At 39.8% G+C, this 14,540-nt stretch overlaps 1 protein-coding gene across 18 annotated transcripts in view; it reads left to right on the forward strand.

The window, feature by feature from the left end:
- arfip1 (ADP-ribosylation factor interacting protein 1 (arfaptin 1)) overlaps window positions 1-14,540 on the forward strand; it is a 453,640-nt gene that overhangs the window by 397,727 nt on the left and 41,373 nt on the right. For 17 of the 18 annotated variants that reach the window (XM_069926464.1, XM_069926465.1, XM_069926466.1 and 14 more), the window contains one exon: window positions 3,866-3,961. The exons of the other annotated variant lie outside the window; for it this stretch is intronic. In XM_069926464.1, coding sequence (XP_069782565.1) covers window positions 3,866-3,961 — 96 coding nt within the window. The remainder of the gene's footprint in view (window positions 1-3,865; window positions 3,962-14,540) is intronic. 18 annotated transcript variants of the gene reach the window in all.

The raw sequence follows: 14,540 nt of genomic DNA on the forward strand, positions 1-14,540 counted from the left end.
ATCCAGCAGCTATTTTCAACAAAATATTGTGAAAGCATTGGACCCCCAGATCATTTCCCCACTTAATTTAAATTTTAGACATGTAGCACAGTAGCAGGTCCTTCTGGCCCATGAGCCCATGCCACCCAATACAACCCCCATACATTTTGAAAGGTGGGAGGAAACCGGAGAACCCAGAGGAAACCCACGCAGACATGGGGAGAATGTACAAACTCCTTACAGCCAGCACTGAATTTGAACCCGGGTCGATGGTGCTGTAACAGTGTTGCACTAATTGCTATGCTAATCGTGTCACTTTTAATTTATGCCTTACCGCTATTCCCAGCTCTTATCACAATTGCTGCAGAAGCAAATGGCTTTTGTTTCTAAATTGACTTGCCAAAAAAACACCTAAACAAATCTAATATGAATCAGATTTAAGGAACAAAGTAATTCTCAGAGAAAAGCTGGTCTTGCACTTTTAATGATGCCATCCTGTGTAAGCAGTCCAGAAGTAAATTTACCACAAAGTTCCTTTTTATTCAAAACAGTTATTAGATTCTTCCATATCACCCCTACCCCCTTTCCAAAAAGAAAAAAAAAGTAATTCCATTCCCAGGGAAACAAGAACAGAATATGCTGGAAATGCACAGAAACAATGTGTGATGTGTCTAAAGAAAGTTGAATCCCCTTTGTTGAAATTTCTGGACACGGTCAAATTAAGACTAAAAGCTCAAAATAAAGATAAGGTATACAAGCAAAACACTGTAACATAAGATGAGAAATCCATCATTCTATGATGTAAAGAAATGCTGATTTGAAAAAAGAAACAATGTGGCATAACATTACTCTTCTCCTTTAGAAGAAGATTGATATGGTGCAGATTATGAAAAGCATTGCCTTTGCTAAACCAAAGGAAACATTGACAGATACTGATACCTGTTTGGTCCAAGTTGAGGTCAATCATTCAGGCTAGTTACTGAAAAATGGGAATTCTATTTCAGCTATTGAGGATCAGTTGGGGATAGCAGCGGCAAAGTTGCAGATCTCAAAATGACACTGATAGGAAATTATTGACCAAAGAATTTTTATTTATCTTCAAAAATAATTTTAAACACAATATTGCAATGCAGTGCATTTTTATAGGTGACTGGAAATTGCTAATGACACCATTTGTTCTTTGTCAAGGAATCAGACTCCAATTCTTTAGGGATGTTTTGAAACAGTTTCTTAGTCCCAAATGTAGAACACTGCACAAACGGGAATCACGACATCAATCTCATTTTAATCCACAACATTTCTTTCCCTATTCACTCTGCCAAGGACCTTAAATAATTAGCACATATTTTCTAATTGGGTGGCACAGTTAGTGTAGCAATGCTGTTACAGTGCCAGCGATCAGGACTGGTGGTCAAATCCCACTGTTTCAAGCCCAAAGGACCCCAAAACCCAGCAGCAATAGACATTCACCAAGACAAGTGGTTACTTAAATAAAAGTTGTTTTTAATTATCTTTAAACATGAAAACAGAATCAAACTTTAACTTATCTCTATTAACTTAACTAACCCAACTTAACCCTCTTCTAATTCTAAGTGCACGTGTATGTAATATGTGTGTAAATTTAAGAAAAGTTCTTTGGTACACAGTTCAATCTCACTTCTCATTCTTCCAAGTTCTCCGATTGCAGCCAATTCTTATACTGTGCACAGAATTTAACATGTATAAAGTTCACCAGGCTTTGGTGCTCGAAAGGTAAATGTTTACCACTAAGGAAGCTTCTTTGTAGGTTTGCAGAGAGAGATTTGTTGTTCCAGGATTTCCACAACTGAGGTACCACCTTTAGTCACCTCAATGTCTTGCTCATGAAACTTGCCCCATCAGGGTTCTCCAGATGATAACCTCTTTCTTTCAGGCTAGTACAGAGTTCCTTTCTGTTGCACTTATTCTAAAAGAAACATCAGACAGATAGCACTTCCAGCTATCCGCTACTCTAGAGTTTATGTTTCAGTTCCAACAAGCTTCTCCTGCTTGTTTCAGCTGTGACCTCCTCTCTCTATCTCAGATTCCAACTGCCAGCCACATGTCCTTCTCTCTCTCACTTGCCAAAACCCCCTCCTTCTCCAGCAAACAATAAGAGTTAGTCTTCTGCTCCCATCTGTTGTTTTTAGGTAAACAAGAACCCAGGAGTGACCTTTGAGTGATCACTTTGCAGAAAGATCAAAAGTCTTGTAAAAATGTTCGACAAAGACGACCTTTCTCCAGTCGATTCATTTAATTACATCATTTCAATTAACAGCTACTTGTGAAATGAGCATAGTTTCTGTAAAGTCACTGAATATGAATTCTTCAGTATTTCAAATAAGATCTGTTTTTAACTGTATGTATGTAACCTACTCAAATTTTACCAATTTATCTCCCAAATACATGTACAAATATTACCTCACACCATGCTGTCTGTAAGGAGTTTGTACGTTCTCCCCGTGTCTGTGTGGGTTTTCCCTGGGGGCTCCGGTTTCCTTCCATTGTTTGAAACGTGCCGGAGTTATGTCAATTGGGCGTCACGGTCTTGTGGGCCGAGATTGCCTTTTTACCGTGCTGTATGTCTAAGTTAAAACATTTAGTTTTTTAAATTTGATGTGAATACCAAATAGAGCCATGATAATAAGTTGGTAGATAATATACCCCTCCACTTAATTTTCCTGCTGAGGTATGTTTCAAGAATAATTTATCCTGTAATTAGCAAGAACCCAAGAAATAACATCATAAATGAAAAATGCTGTACTAGTCAGAAGAAAATTTTATACATTTTACATTCCTAATGTATGACTTATCAGTGCTTTCTTTCTCATGGAATTCATTTAAATTTTTACTCCTTCCCCATTTTCCTGACTTTACATTTTAACATGCACATTTTGTAGTAATAAATTTGGATATAAAACAAATTTAAAACCCAAATTTTGTATCATCAAACAGTTGAGATTCGGTTTATTTTGCATTTGTTCTTCATTTCATGATACTCTTCACTATATCCAGGCTTCAATGTAAATCTTTCATTAGTTTTGATACTTTTAAGTTTTATTTCTTTGTGCAATGATTATGTTTTGATGGTGTTGACTGTTACGGTTCTACATATTTCAAGGGTTTGTTTCTTATACTGATGAGAAATTGGATATGATTGACTCAAATTTCATAATTTTTTCAGAAATAGTAACTTGGCACCAGAATTGTAACTATCATATTTCTCAGAATCACTCTTAGGTGTAGTCACTAATTACATATTAAAAATTTACTGAAACTACATTGTATGAAATGTTGTGGTTTCTGGCTTACCCTTTTATGCGTCTTATGGATCCACCTAAACCTAAAATAATGACTTGTCGGATAGAATGGAACATGAACTGACAGCATTTCTTGTCATTTTTTTTTTGTGAACTACATTTAGCCAACATCCTTTGTTAGTATAAGAAAAGCATATTACAAATCTTAGAAACTCTTTGGGACATCATGAAATGTCATTGATAATCAATACATGTTTTGACTAGCAAAGTATGTTCCCATAAATTGTGATGTGCAGATTTACTGCAACTCTTTTTCTGGATTACGTTTAATATTCAGAGATTAGTTTAATTTTGCCTTTCAGATTTAGTTTTTTTTCTATGTAATTTATATATGTTTCTTTCTCCATACCTGCTGCACCCTCCTTAAACCCGAAGACAATTGTTCAGTCTGTGAAAGGATGCTAAAAGGCCTTCTTTAACAAAATTTTGTCAGTGATGTTTTAATTCTATGCAGCTCTTGTGGAAATGGGCACCTTTTATTAGTTTGAAAATGCTCCATTCTTCAGATACTTTTGGTATTTCTTACTGTAAATTTTTACTGTTTTCAGGTTCTTCTTTCTTTCCAAAGAGTCCAGTGTTGTTTCCCAGTAATGCAGCTGCCAGCAGATTGGCTGAACATGCACAGGATGTTTCTGGTCCCACAGGTATTCACAGCACTCCCTGGAGAAATTATTCCTTTGCTCGCCTGGCAATGCACTAAAGTATTCTAATAACATCTTAACAAGTAATTGAACTAATATTTTCATGATACTTACAGATATCTCTTTTGCTGTTGAAAGTCAAATGAAGTTAAGTTTCATCCGATTCTTCATTCAGGCTTTTTTCTTGCCACGCATGGACTCTTTAAAAGTTTAACAGTTAACATTTGAGATGCTTTGCTTAAATTAATGCTAATCACTTTTTTCCTGTGGGGAGCATTTAATGTCTCGTCTAAGTCTCATGAAAACATGAATTGAAGGTGATTGTTAAGATTTGGCCTCAGTAAGAACAGTGGAGCAGTGCAGTTTGACCACATTGTATAATTTGTATACAACTGCTCAATATTTTTAATGTGAGTGTAAATGCATTATCAATAATTTACATCAGTTGGGCAACAAATTGGAAAACATCCAGATTCAGACACCAAATTAAGCTTTTTTTTGGACTTCATTTATTTTCAGCAAATTAAGATGTGGGAGGACAAATGTCAGGAGTCCAATTTCAAAGTCACCAGTCACCTTGTCTGGTAGAAACCCCTTATTTGGCTGTGCATTACACTGAAGGCAGAAAGTAGCTTGATTGCCATCCTCGTGGTGATTATACTGTCTGCCAACAATTGCTGTCTTGAATCAACAGGCAATATATTGAAACAATATTGAAGCAATAAGTAGTTGCCTTCTTTAGGCACATATTTTGTAACATCACATTCTGTAAATTTAAGAATGATCTTGGTTTTTTAGGCCCCAAGTTGGAAAGTTTACCATTGGAACTTAAATTTGCCCCACCCATTTGGGATTATTTTGAATAGATCTTTGAACCTAATTCTTTCTGAGTGAATTCAATAACTGTATTCCTCTGAGGATTATTCATGATGTTAAATGCATATTGATTCCCTTCTGCTTACAAAAAATTATTTGCCGTTTTGTCTGACTTTCCTTTTCAGATTTTGGGGATTTCCTTTTGCTAACTTGCAGCAATAATTTTTGATAAATATCTTTTCTTTTAATCAGCTTTGCATTTTAAATACTTTCCTCACTAGGTTCTAATGATTCTTTGTATTTATGCAAAGCAACTGTTGAAATGTTGTCAGTCAGTTAATGCATTTTGAATGTTTACCTTGTTTACAAATGTATTCTTTTTTGGAAAAAAAAGGTTTTATTTCTCTTTGTTTTTTGGTTTGGGTAGAGACTATGCATTTTTACATGGTTTAAGCATGGGGGGAGGTGTTAACAGAAAATAGGAAAGTTAATGTTGATGCTATCAGGTTGGAGACTGCTGAGGCAGAGTGCAAGATGCTCTTCCTCCAATCTGGCAATATTAGAGACCATGGACAGACATATCAGTGTTGGAATGGTGTGTGGAGCTGGAAGTGGTTGGCCACAGGGAGGTTCTTACTTTTACAGTAGATAGAGCAAAACTGCTCAATGAAGTCATCTACCATTCTGCATCCAGTCTTCTCAATGAGTGGAGCACCAGATGCAATAAGTGATCCCTACAGATTCATAGGTGAGGTGTTGCTTCACATTGAAGGACTATTTGGGGCCTTGAATACTGATGAGGGAGTTGATGTAAGTACATATACAGCACTTGTGATCACAGGAGTAGGTACTAAGGGGGGATTGGTGGGCAGGGATGAGTGGAGGGAGCAATCCCTACGAAGAGGAGTGAGAAAGTCATGTCTGGTGGTGGAATGCTATAAAATGATGACGGTGAACAGGATCCCACCAGGCCTGAAATGTCTACTGTCTTTTATTGTCTATGGATGTTGTGTGGCCTGCTGAGTTTCTCCAGCACTCTTCTCATCTCTTACCTTTATCTTGTAGAATCGAAACACTGTTTCCATCTACCTGCTTGCTGGAGAGGCTGTGAACTTCACTCTGCGTGTACTCATTTATGGCCTTATCAGTAGTTCATTCTTGATTTTTAAAGAAGTGTACAAGCTTATTTTTGTTGTAATATCGTGTGTGTCACCTTATCTTCCACAATAGGATCTGTTGCTCAAATGGACTTCATTTCCTTCCAAAAAGAAATATTGAAATCATTTAGTTTTGGGTGACATCTATCCAGTTTATTACATTGTGTATAATCACGTGCACCGAGTGGTTACATAGATTCACGAGATATAATTAACAGAAAATACAGGTATGACATACCAGTGTGTATGCACCTCTCCTTGCTTTCTATGTTCTTCGTTTCAACTTTTCAGGATACTAATCCATTCCCACTGTACTCTCTGATTTTCACTTTTTGCCCTTCTGAAACACTTGAGGGTTGGCTGTTCATGTGAACTAAAGCATTATTTTAATTTTCTTTGCAAACTTTTTTGAAATTTCAGTACATTATCAAGTTTTTGCTTTCTATATTACCCTCTCCTGCATTTTAAAAAAATCCTTTAGGCCTTGACATCTCTCAGGTTCGTTTTCTCTTTTCAGGCCTTTATCTCTGCATCTCCAAAGCTCCTGATCAATTCATAATCCATCCTTAAACTGGCGTGAGCCAAAATATCAGGTGGTAAGATAGACGTAATCTGTGGGTGCTTCCTGTGCGCCGCGACTTTAAAGCCGACTACCAATAGCTGTGCTTACAGGTTCCACACTTTAAATGACCTGAGTAAAGCACTGTATTATGTGATCCAAATTTGGATTCTCAACAAGTGAAAAGATTCTTTCCACATCAGCTCAATCTTGTTAACACATAATTGAGACCTAATAATTTATACTTCCTAAAAACAAAACAAAAATACTATTCTATTCACATCTTTCTAATGGCTGGAATCCATGAGATTTCCAAATGGTAGATAACACCAGTTCTGTTAACATTCTTGAAAAGTTTGTTGGACTTTCTTCAATGCTCTTTGGTACTTTTCAGAGGATGAAATAAAAACAGAAACTGCTGGAAATACTCAGTGGGTCAGGCTGCATCTATGGGAAGAGATTGGGTCAACATTTCAGGTTGCAGATCTTTTGGAACTGAAAAGGAAACACAAGACGCTTATTAAGCTGTAGGGAAGATGGGGAGGTGAATGTCTCTAATGGAGTAATACCAGGATGATCATAGCCATGTGGTGTAAACATGGTTATCTGGTCAATGAATGGGAGCAGTTAGGGAGTGAAAAGATGGACAAAAGAACATGGGACAAAAGAAGGTGGGAGTTGTGGCAGGGCATGGCCTCTGCACCCAGGGAGGAAAGAAAAGGAAGGGCTTGGGGGGGGGGATTACTCATATAGACCAGGAAACCAAGTTGTAAAATGCAGTATTGAATCCAAAAGGCTGCAATATGCCCAGACAGAGTTTATGTTTAAGCCTCACAGGAGGCCACAGAACAATAGGTGGGAGTGGGATGAGGAATTAGTGTTAAACAACAAGAAGTTAGGGGTCACCCCTGCAGAATACACACTGGTGTTCTGCAAAGCAATCACTCAATCTGTGTTGGGTTCTCCATGTAAAGCAGATTGCTTTGTGAACACCAAATACAGAACACTAATTTGATTTGGTTTTCACATTTAGATCAGATCTTTGACCCCATAGTTATTGGAATTGATGAATGGGCGATGAGATTAATTCTCTGGGGATGAAGCGATAACCAGAGGTGTTTTATGGTCTTATCCTGCTTTTCTAACTACTTAATTCAGAATAACAGTCTGCAGTCTTCTGACTACAATTGTCAAGAATGGAAATTTTTCCTTCTAGTTTCTAGATTAGAATTTTTCTGCCATAAATAGTCTACATTAGCAGAATGAGGAATGAGGATGTGGATAATTGGGACAAAAATTGATTGGGGGATTCCAACACAAATCTTTCCACCATTGTTCATTAATTGCTATGCCCAAGTCCGACTCCCATCTTTCCCTTGACCAAAGTAAGCCTGGTTTCGGGCCCTCATTTTGGAATATGGAACACATCCTAGAGGTAAATTTACACACATTCTCCTGGTCACTACAGTCAGGCAGGGTCATTGCCAGTCCCAATTTATTCCTTAGAAAAGATCTTAATTGCGGAAAATAGAAGAATATTCTGTTCGATAACTCATATTTGGTCCTCAACTGCTTGAATGACATGAGCTGCTCTTGATGATAACAATCCTCAATATACCTGGACCCTTTCTGGCACCAGGTGACCAGGATCTTATTGTCCCAAGTCATGGGTATTGTTTTGGGTCAAGGACATTTTAGGAGATATCCCCACCTTCAATCTAATACATCAATATATTCTTTGCCACATCTGGCACATATGTTTTATTCCTGGGTTTTTTAGATCAATTTGATATCCCATTTGTATATAAATTTTCCTGCCATCTTCTTCCCTATCGCACATAGCCCAATTTGTGCCCAAAATGGGGGGGGGGGGGCGCCTCCCTCAAAAAATGAGGTGAAAAACCTCGCCTGGAATGCCCAGTAATTTTTAAAATCTGTTATTTTTTAATCCTCCCTCCAATTTATATTCCCATGTCAACTTTTCCATGGAGATTCTAGACACCTTACCATTCCACAAAAAGTTTCTGATACATCCATTGAGCATCTTAAAAAAGCACTGGGACAATGAAATGAGCAGCGTTTGAAAAAGATATTATAGTCTCGACATCACCTTTATTTTTACACCATTAACTCTGCCCATTTTTCCATCAGGCCAGGTCCTCCTCAATGCAAAGGGAGATAATTTAGTAAGTCTTTATCCACTTTTATCCCCAGGTACTTAATGCCCTCCTATGGCCACTTAAATTGATAGGGTCTATAATTCCTTTTTGTCAAAGGCAATATCTCACTTTTGTCCAGATTAACATTGTATCCCATGACCTTCCCATAATTCTCCATTTTGGTCCTCAGTCTGGCCAACGACCCCCCTCCCTTCCCCAGGTTCCATCAAATACAATAACTTATCGCCAACAAATAAGTTGATTTTATCTTCCACCTGGCCCAACTTGAACCCCATTGATGTCTGGATCCTGCAGAATGGTTTCCGCCAGCAGCTCAGTAGCTCATATAAACAGAGCTGGGGACAGCGGGCAGCCCTGCCTACTAGATTTACTGAGCAGGAATACTGGAGGCATCTGCCCGTTTGTAATGATTTTAGCCTGGGGTTTATTACAGTGTCCTTTCCAAATTAATAAATATTTGACCCAGTCCAAATTTCTCCAGTACCTTGAACAGAAAATCCCACTCCAATCTATCTAAGGCCTTCTCCACATCCAGGGATATGGCCACCCCAACTGTGCCAGATGTATTATGTTAAGCAATCTAACTACGTTGTCTGCTTGATCCAGATTTGTTAATTTTGGCAAATGTTTCACCAACATACTGGCCAATTATTTTGCTATAATTTTATAATCTGCATTCAATAGAGATATAGGCCTATAGGATGAGGGCTTCAATGGGTCCCTGTCCTTTTTCAGGATCACTATAATGATTGCTGTTGAAAAAGACTCCGGTTGGGTATGTGTCTCCCCTGGCTGATCCACCACCTTAATAAGAAAGGGCATTAAAAGGTCTTTAAATTTTAATAGAATTCAACAGAGAAACCATCACTCATGGCGATTTACCAGCTTGCAAAGTGTTCAGAGCATGTTTGATCTCTTCTCTAGAGAAGGGGATTTATAGCTTCTCTCAATCCTCCTGATCTAATGAAAGTGAGAAATCATATATTTTAGCAGGGTTTCCCCACCCCCCCCCCCCCCTCCCCACAACCACCGAATTCTGATTTATACAGCTCCTTACTGAATTTTCCAAATGTTTTGTTTATTTCTTCTGGTTTGTGTAAAATCTTGCCTTCCCCCATTTGAATCACATTGATTGTCCTCGAGACCTCTTCTGTCCTCACCTGCCAGGACAAGGCTTTATGGGCCTGTCCCCCAGTTCATAATACTATTGCCTTGATCTTAAGATCAACTTCTCTGTTTTGGATGTTTGCAACATATTGTATTTGAGCTTTTTATTCACTAAATCCCTATATTTTTCCTCAGATCCTGATCCTTGGTTGCCTTTTTCCAATTGAGCTATGTCCTGTTCCAAATTATTAATTTCCTTCATGTGCCCCTTTTTTATCCCTTTAGTATATCAATAATTTGGCCTCTTAAATAAACCTTCATCATATCCCAAATTATAAAATTATTGTCAGTTGAAGAGCATTTCGTCTCACAGAATAGTTCTATCTGAGTTATGATAAAGCTACAAAATTCTAGTTTTCTCAAAAGCATTGATTTTAGGCACCATCTATACACCATAGCATGTTTACCTGGCATTACAATGGACAAAGTCAAGGATGAATGGTCCAACAACAGCCAAGCCATATACTCGGTCTCCACTATCCTACTTTCCAACTGAGCTGACACCAAAAAAAAAACCAATTCTGGTGTAGGAATCATGTTGAGTAAAAGGAATAATCCCTTTCTCTTGGATTCAGCCTTCATGCATCTATGAGATTCAGCTCTTGCATGCAGGGCAGGGTGAATTTCATTTCGCTGGCCCTCATCACCTTAGCTGATTTATCCATTACTGGATCCAGACAAAAATTGAAATCCCCTCTTATCCTATCAATATATTCTCACACCCCTCAGACACCTTCAAAAATGTATCTTGTATGAATTTTTCATCGTTGAAATTTGGGGCATACAAATTCATAAGTGCCCAGGAAGCTGAATATATTTGACAATGCAACATCATGAACCTCCCTGCTGGGTCAGCGCCACGGGGACATATTTTCCTATCAAGATCACCACTCCCCTGGCTCTTGAATTAAAGGAGGATGCTGCCACCTGACCCACCTACCTCCTCTTTAATTTTGAATGTTCCTGATTTGTAAGGTGGGTTTCCTGCCAAAACACTACATCTGCTTGCAGCTTCTTAAAGAGTGCCAAGACTCTTTTTCTCTTAATCTTCCCAATTACGTTGAAACCTATAAACCTAATTGTTTTATCCAGTACCCCAGTGGCTCTCCATCTTCCTCTCCTCCTCCCCTTTTGTATTCCAATTTTTTTTCCATCCCTTTTGTCTTACATTGATTCCTGGCGCGGACACCTGCATGTAAAGCCTAAACAAACTGACAAAACTAGAATCAATCATTCAAAAGAATGCATTAAAAAAAATGATCCCCTCTCCTTCCCTTCTTTCTCCTGATCCACTCCTACCCTTCCCGGCACTCCTGTCCCAAACATTGGCGCCAACTCCCCCTCTAATCTGGAGTGTGCCTGTGGTACCCATCGAACCCTCCTCCACCACCTCAAGGCTCCCCATATACCTTTCCTCTTTAAAATTCATCTTTTTACCAGTTCCACGCTTATATCTGAGGGAAAAAAAGAACTTTCTCCCCCTAATCTTCTAATGGGCCCCTCTTTGTTTACCATGCACAGGGTCTACTCTTTGCCCTGATATCTTTTGTGCCTTATGAGAACCGAACGGGGCCTCTCCCGGCCCTGGCTTAGGGAAGGGGGACCGATGGGCCCCTTCCACCTGACGTTCCTCTTCCCCCACCCTTTCAATTTTCAATACCTCCGGGGTCCACCCTTTAAAAAATGCAATGGGGTCTTTCCCCTCCTTCAGCCCTCCCCAACCTTCTCTAACTTTTCTACACTGTCCTTCATCCTATCAACCCTCTCCTCCACTATATTCACCCTTCCAGATACTTCCCCCATGGCCCTCATGAGTTCCCCTATCTCTGATGTCAGTTCTTTTAATGCCCTCCAGCCTCTTCATGGAGGCCTCTAAGACCCCCCCACCTTTCTCTTCCCTGTACTCTTCCTTTCTCCTGCCTATGACGATGGGCCTCCAGGCCAATCTCTCTCCCCCTCTCCATCCTTGTCGCTCCTGACACTATCTCCTGACACTCTGGTGCTACCGCTGTTGTCGCTGCTCTCTCCACTATCGCTGCCTTCTCGTCACCTCTACTGTACCCGGTTCACAGGTAAGGCCGCTGCTCCTATGGTACCTCTTCCTCCAGCCTTGCCTCTTGGTATGAGGTTGGAATTGCTCGCCTCCTCACCAACCTCTCCCATGCTGCCACTTTCAACATGCTCTTGCCGATGCCCGCGGGACTCCTTACTGCTGCCGCCACGGGCACCACAACCGCCGTCACTACCCCAGCCTTCATCATCACAGCTGTTGCTGCTGCCACAGCTACTTCCTCCACTGCCCTCATCACCTCAAGATCTTCACAGCCTATGGGGCTGCACCAGGGCCGCAGGTAAGGCCTCCTTTGTGGCACTCTCACTGCTGCTGCCTCCCTCAACCCGTTCTTGCTGCCACTTGTGAGTCTCACCTCAACGTGCAGGCATTTGGTCTCTCTCAGCAAAGCCTGCACTCTGCCCTGGGCCTGACGACGAGTGGGTCCCATTGTCTTCCATCTCAGCAGCTCTTTCAGGTAAGTTCTCGCGGGTGCCTCGGATAGGCCCCGCTATTTTCTTTTCCACAAGGCCGCCTTGCCTGGTCTTTGTGGTGCACTGTAGTCGTTATTTCTTTCTGTGCTCCCTTATTTTCTTTCTTCCCCATTTCAATAAGATTTAATCTTCTTCCAATCACTTTTTCTGCCATTTTTCTATCTTCTGGTTGTTTTCTGACTATTTTTACTTGCTATTTTTGGAGCTCCAAGATTCGCACCTGCCCCCTACTCTGCATTACGTGACTCTGCTTCAAACATTCTTTTGTTCTCTCAGCTGGAAACATTAATGGGTTTTTTTCAGTATAGAATAAAGGTATTAAAAATGTAATTATGAATTATTTTTCAATTTTCAATTTTTTTTGACTTACGATGGGTTTACTGGAATGTAACCCAATTGTAAATTGAGGAGCACCAATATTTTTAACTACAGGGTAGAGGAAAGATTGGATTTTGTTTCCCCCCCCCCTCCCCAAGTCTTTTCCTGTGCTGCCATACAAACTTGCTTAAGCCAATTAGTCTTTCAAAGTAAAGCAACGCCAGGAAATTGTTTTGTTGTGCACCTTCACTCTGTCTGGTGCAATAACAAGGACCAACCATTGGCTACCATTTTAATTGCACTCATCATTGCCACATTACATTTATGTCCATGGCCTCCTACACTGCCATACCAAGGCTGTCTACAAATTGGATTCAGTCTCAGCACCATCCAACCAGACATCATTAATACATCATTAATATGACTCCAATTTCCATTAACCCCCCCCACCTCTCTCTTTGCATACATCTCTCTTTGTCTCCTTTCCTCCAGCTTCCTGACCCCTTCCTTTCCTCCTATCAGATAACTATCCATCTTTGTCCTCTGCCCTCTTCCCCTTTCTGCTATCCTCCTACTCTGTGTCCACCAATTACCTTTTACCCTCCCCATTCCTCCTTCCCTCCTGTCCTCTTTTCTCCCTCCCCCCAGCTTTTTATTCAGATATTTACCTGTTTCAGGGCTCAGTCTTGAAATGCTAGTTACCTTTTACTTCTTATGGATGCTGTGTGACCTCCAAAGTTTCTCCAGCACATTGTGTATTGCAGTCGGCCCCAGTATGTGCTGATCTTCTTGTTTAAACCAACTCTTCTCAGTGAAATCTCTTTATGCTAAAATCATGGGGTGGTTTCCAGGAGATGTATTGTAATTCTGTGATGTAGATGTAACTGAATGTACTTTTATATACTTTATTGCCTTTCTAAATTTCTGCTCTCAGTAGCCACATTAATCAAAAAAAGGTGTCTATCTATTCCCTGAGTGTCCATATTCTCTAAAAACAAAAGAACTATTTAGGTTAACTCCATGTTCCACCTCCAAACTTGTAGGCCTGTCAGAAATAATACTTTGTTCATCTGGATTCTGGAAAGAGAAAGCTTTGACCTCTCTTGCCCTTTTTGAATGCTGAGTCCCAGAGCCCTTCCACTCTGCATGGAGGAGGAAAAAAATGTTCAATTTCCCTCTTTTTTCAAATGCATGCTGCCATTAGTGACCTCCTTGGAAAGAGGTAGGTCTTTCCCTGTTTATTCTGTTTAAGCTGAAAAAAGTTGATGCAATTCAATTAAATCACTTCTCCACCTCTTTCCCTCCCCCCTCCACAAAGAAAGCAGCTAAATTGTTCCATGAGATGAGTAATATGCACCATCCTTATGAATATCATGTGTACCCACAACTGCTTGTATATTCTTCCTTTAATGTTGTCAACAAATTCTACCTATGTCCTAGTTAGTCTCTTATACAATTTCAGCATAATCTCCCAGCCCTTAAAATTATATTCTGCTTGTAATAAACCAAGCATTCTGTATGCCTTATTAATCACCATGTCTACCTCCCCTGTGAGACTTTGGACATGCATCCCTCCTGTTCCTCCTGTACTGCTTATCAATATACACTCTACTTTGTATTTCCCTTGCTTTGTTTGCTTTCCCCAAGTCCACTACTCCATACGTGTAGAGATTAAATATCTGATGAAGGACCCAGGCCTAAAACTTTGGTTACCCTTTATTCCTATCGATGCTGTGTGACCTGCTGAGTTTCTCCAGCAATTTTGTGTGCTGCATTAAATTCTTATTTTTATTTTTCCCCACCTTCCATCTATTTATATTTCCTTACATGTTACAACTCTT

This window comes from Narcine bancroftii, chromosome 3 (assembly GCF_036971445.1).
Source record: "Narcine bancroftii isolate sNarBan1 chromosome 3, sNarBan1.hap1, whole genome shotgun sequence".
Classification (NCBI taxonomy): domain Eukaryota; kingdom Metazoa; phylum Chordata; class Chondrichthyes; order Torpediniformes; family Narcinidae; genus Narcine; species Narcine bancroftii.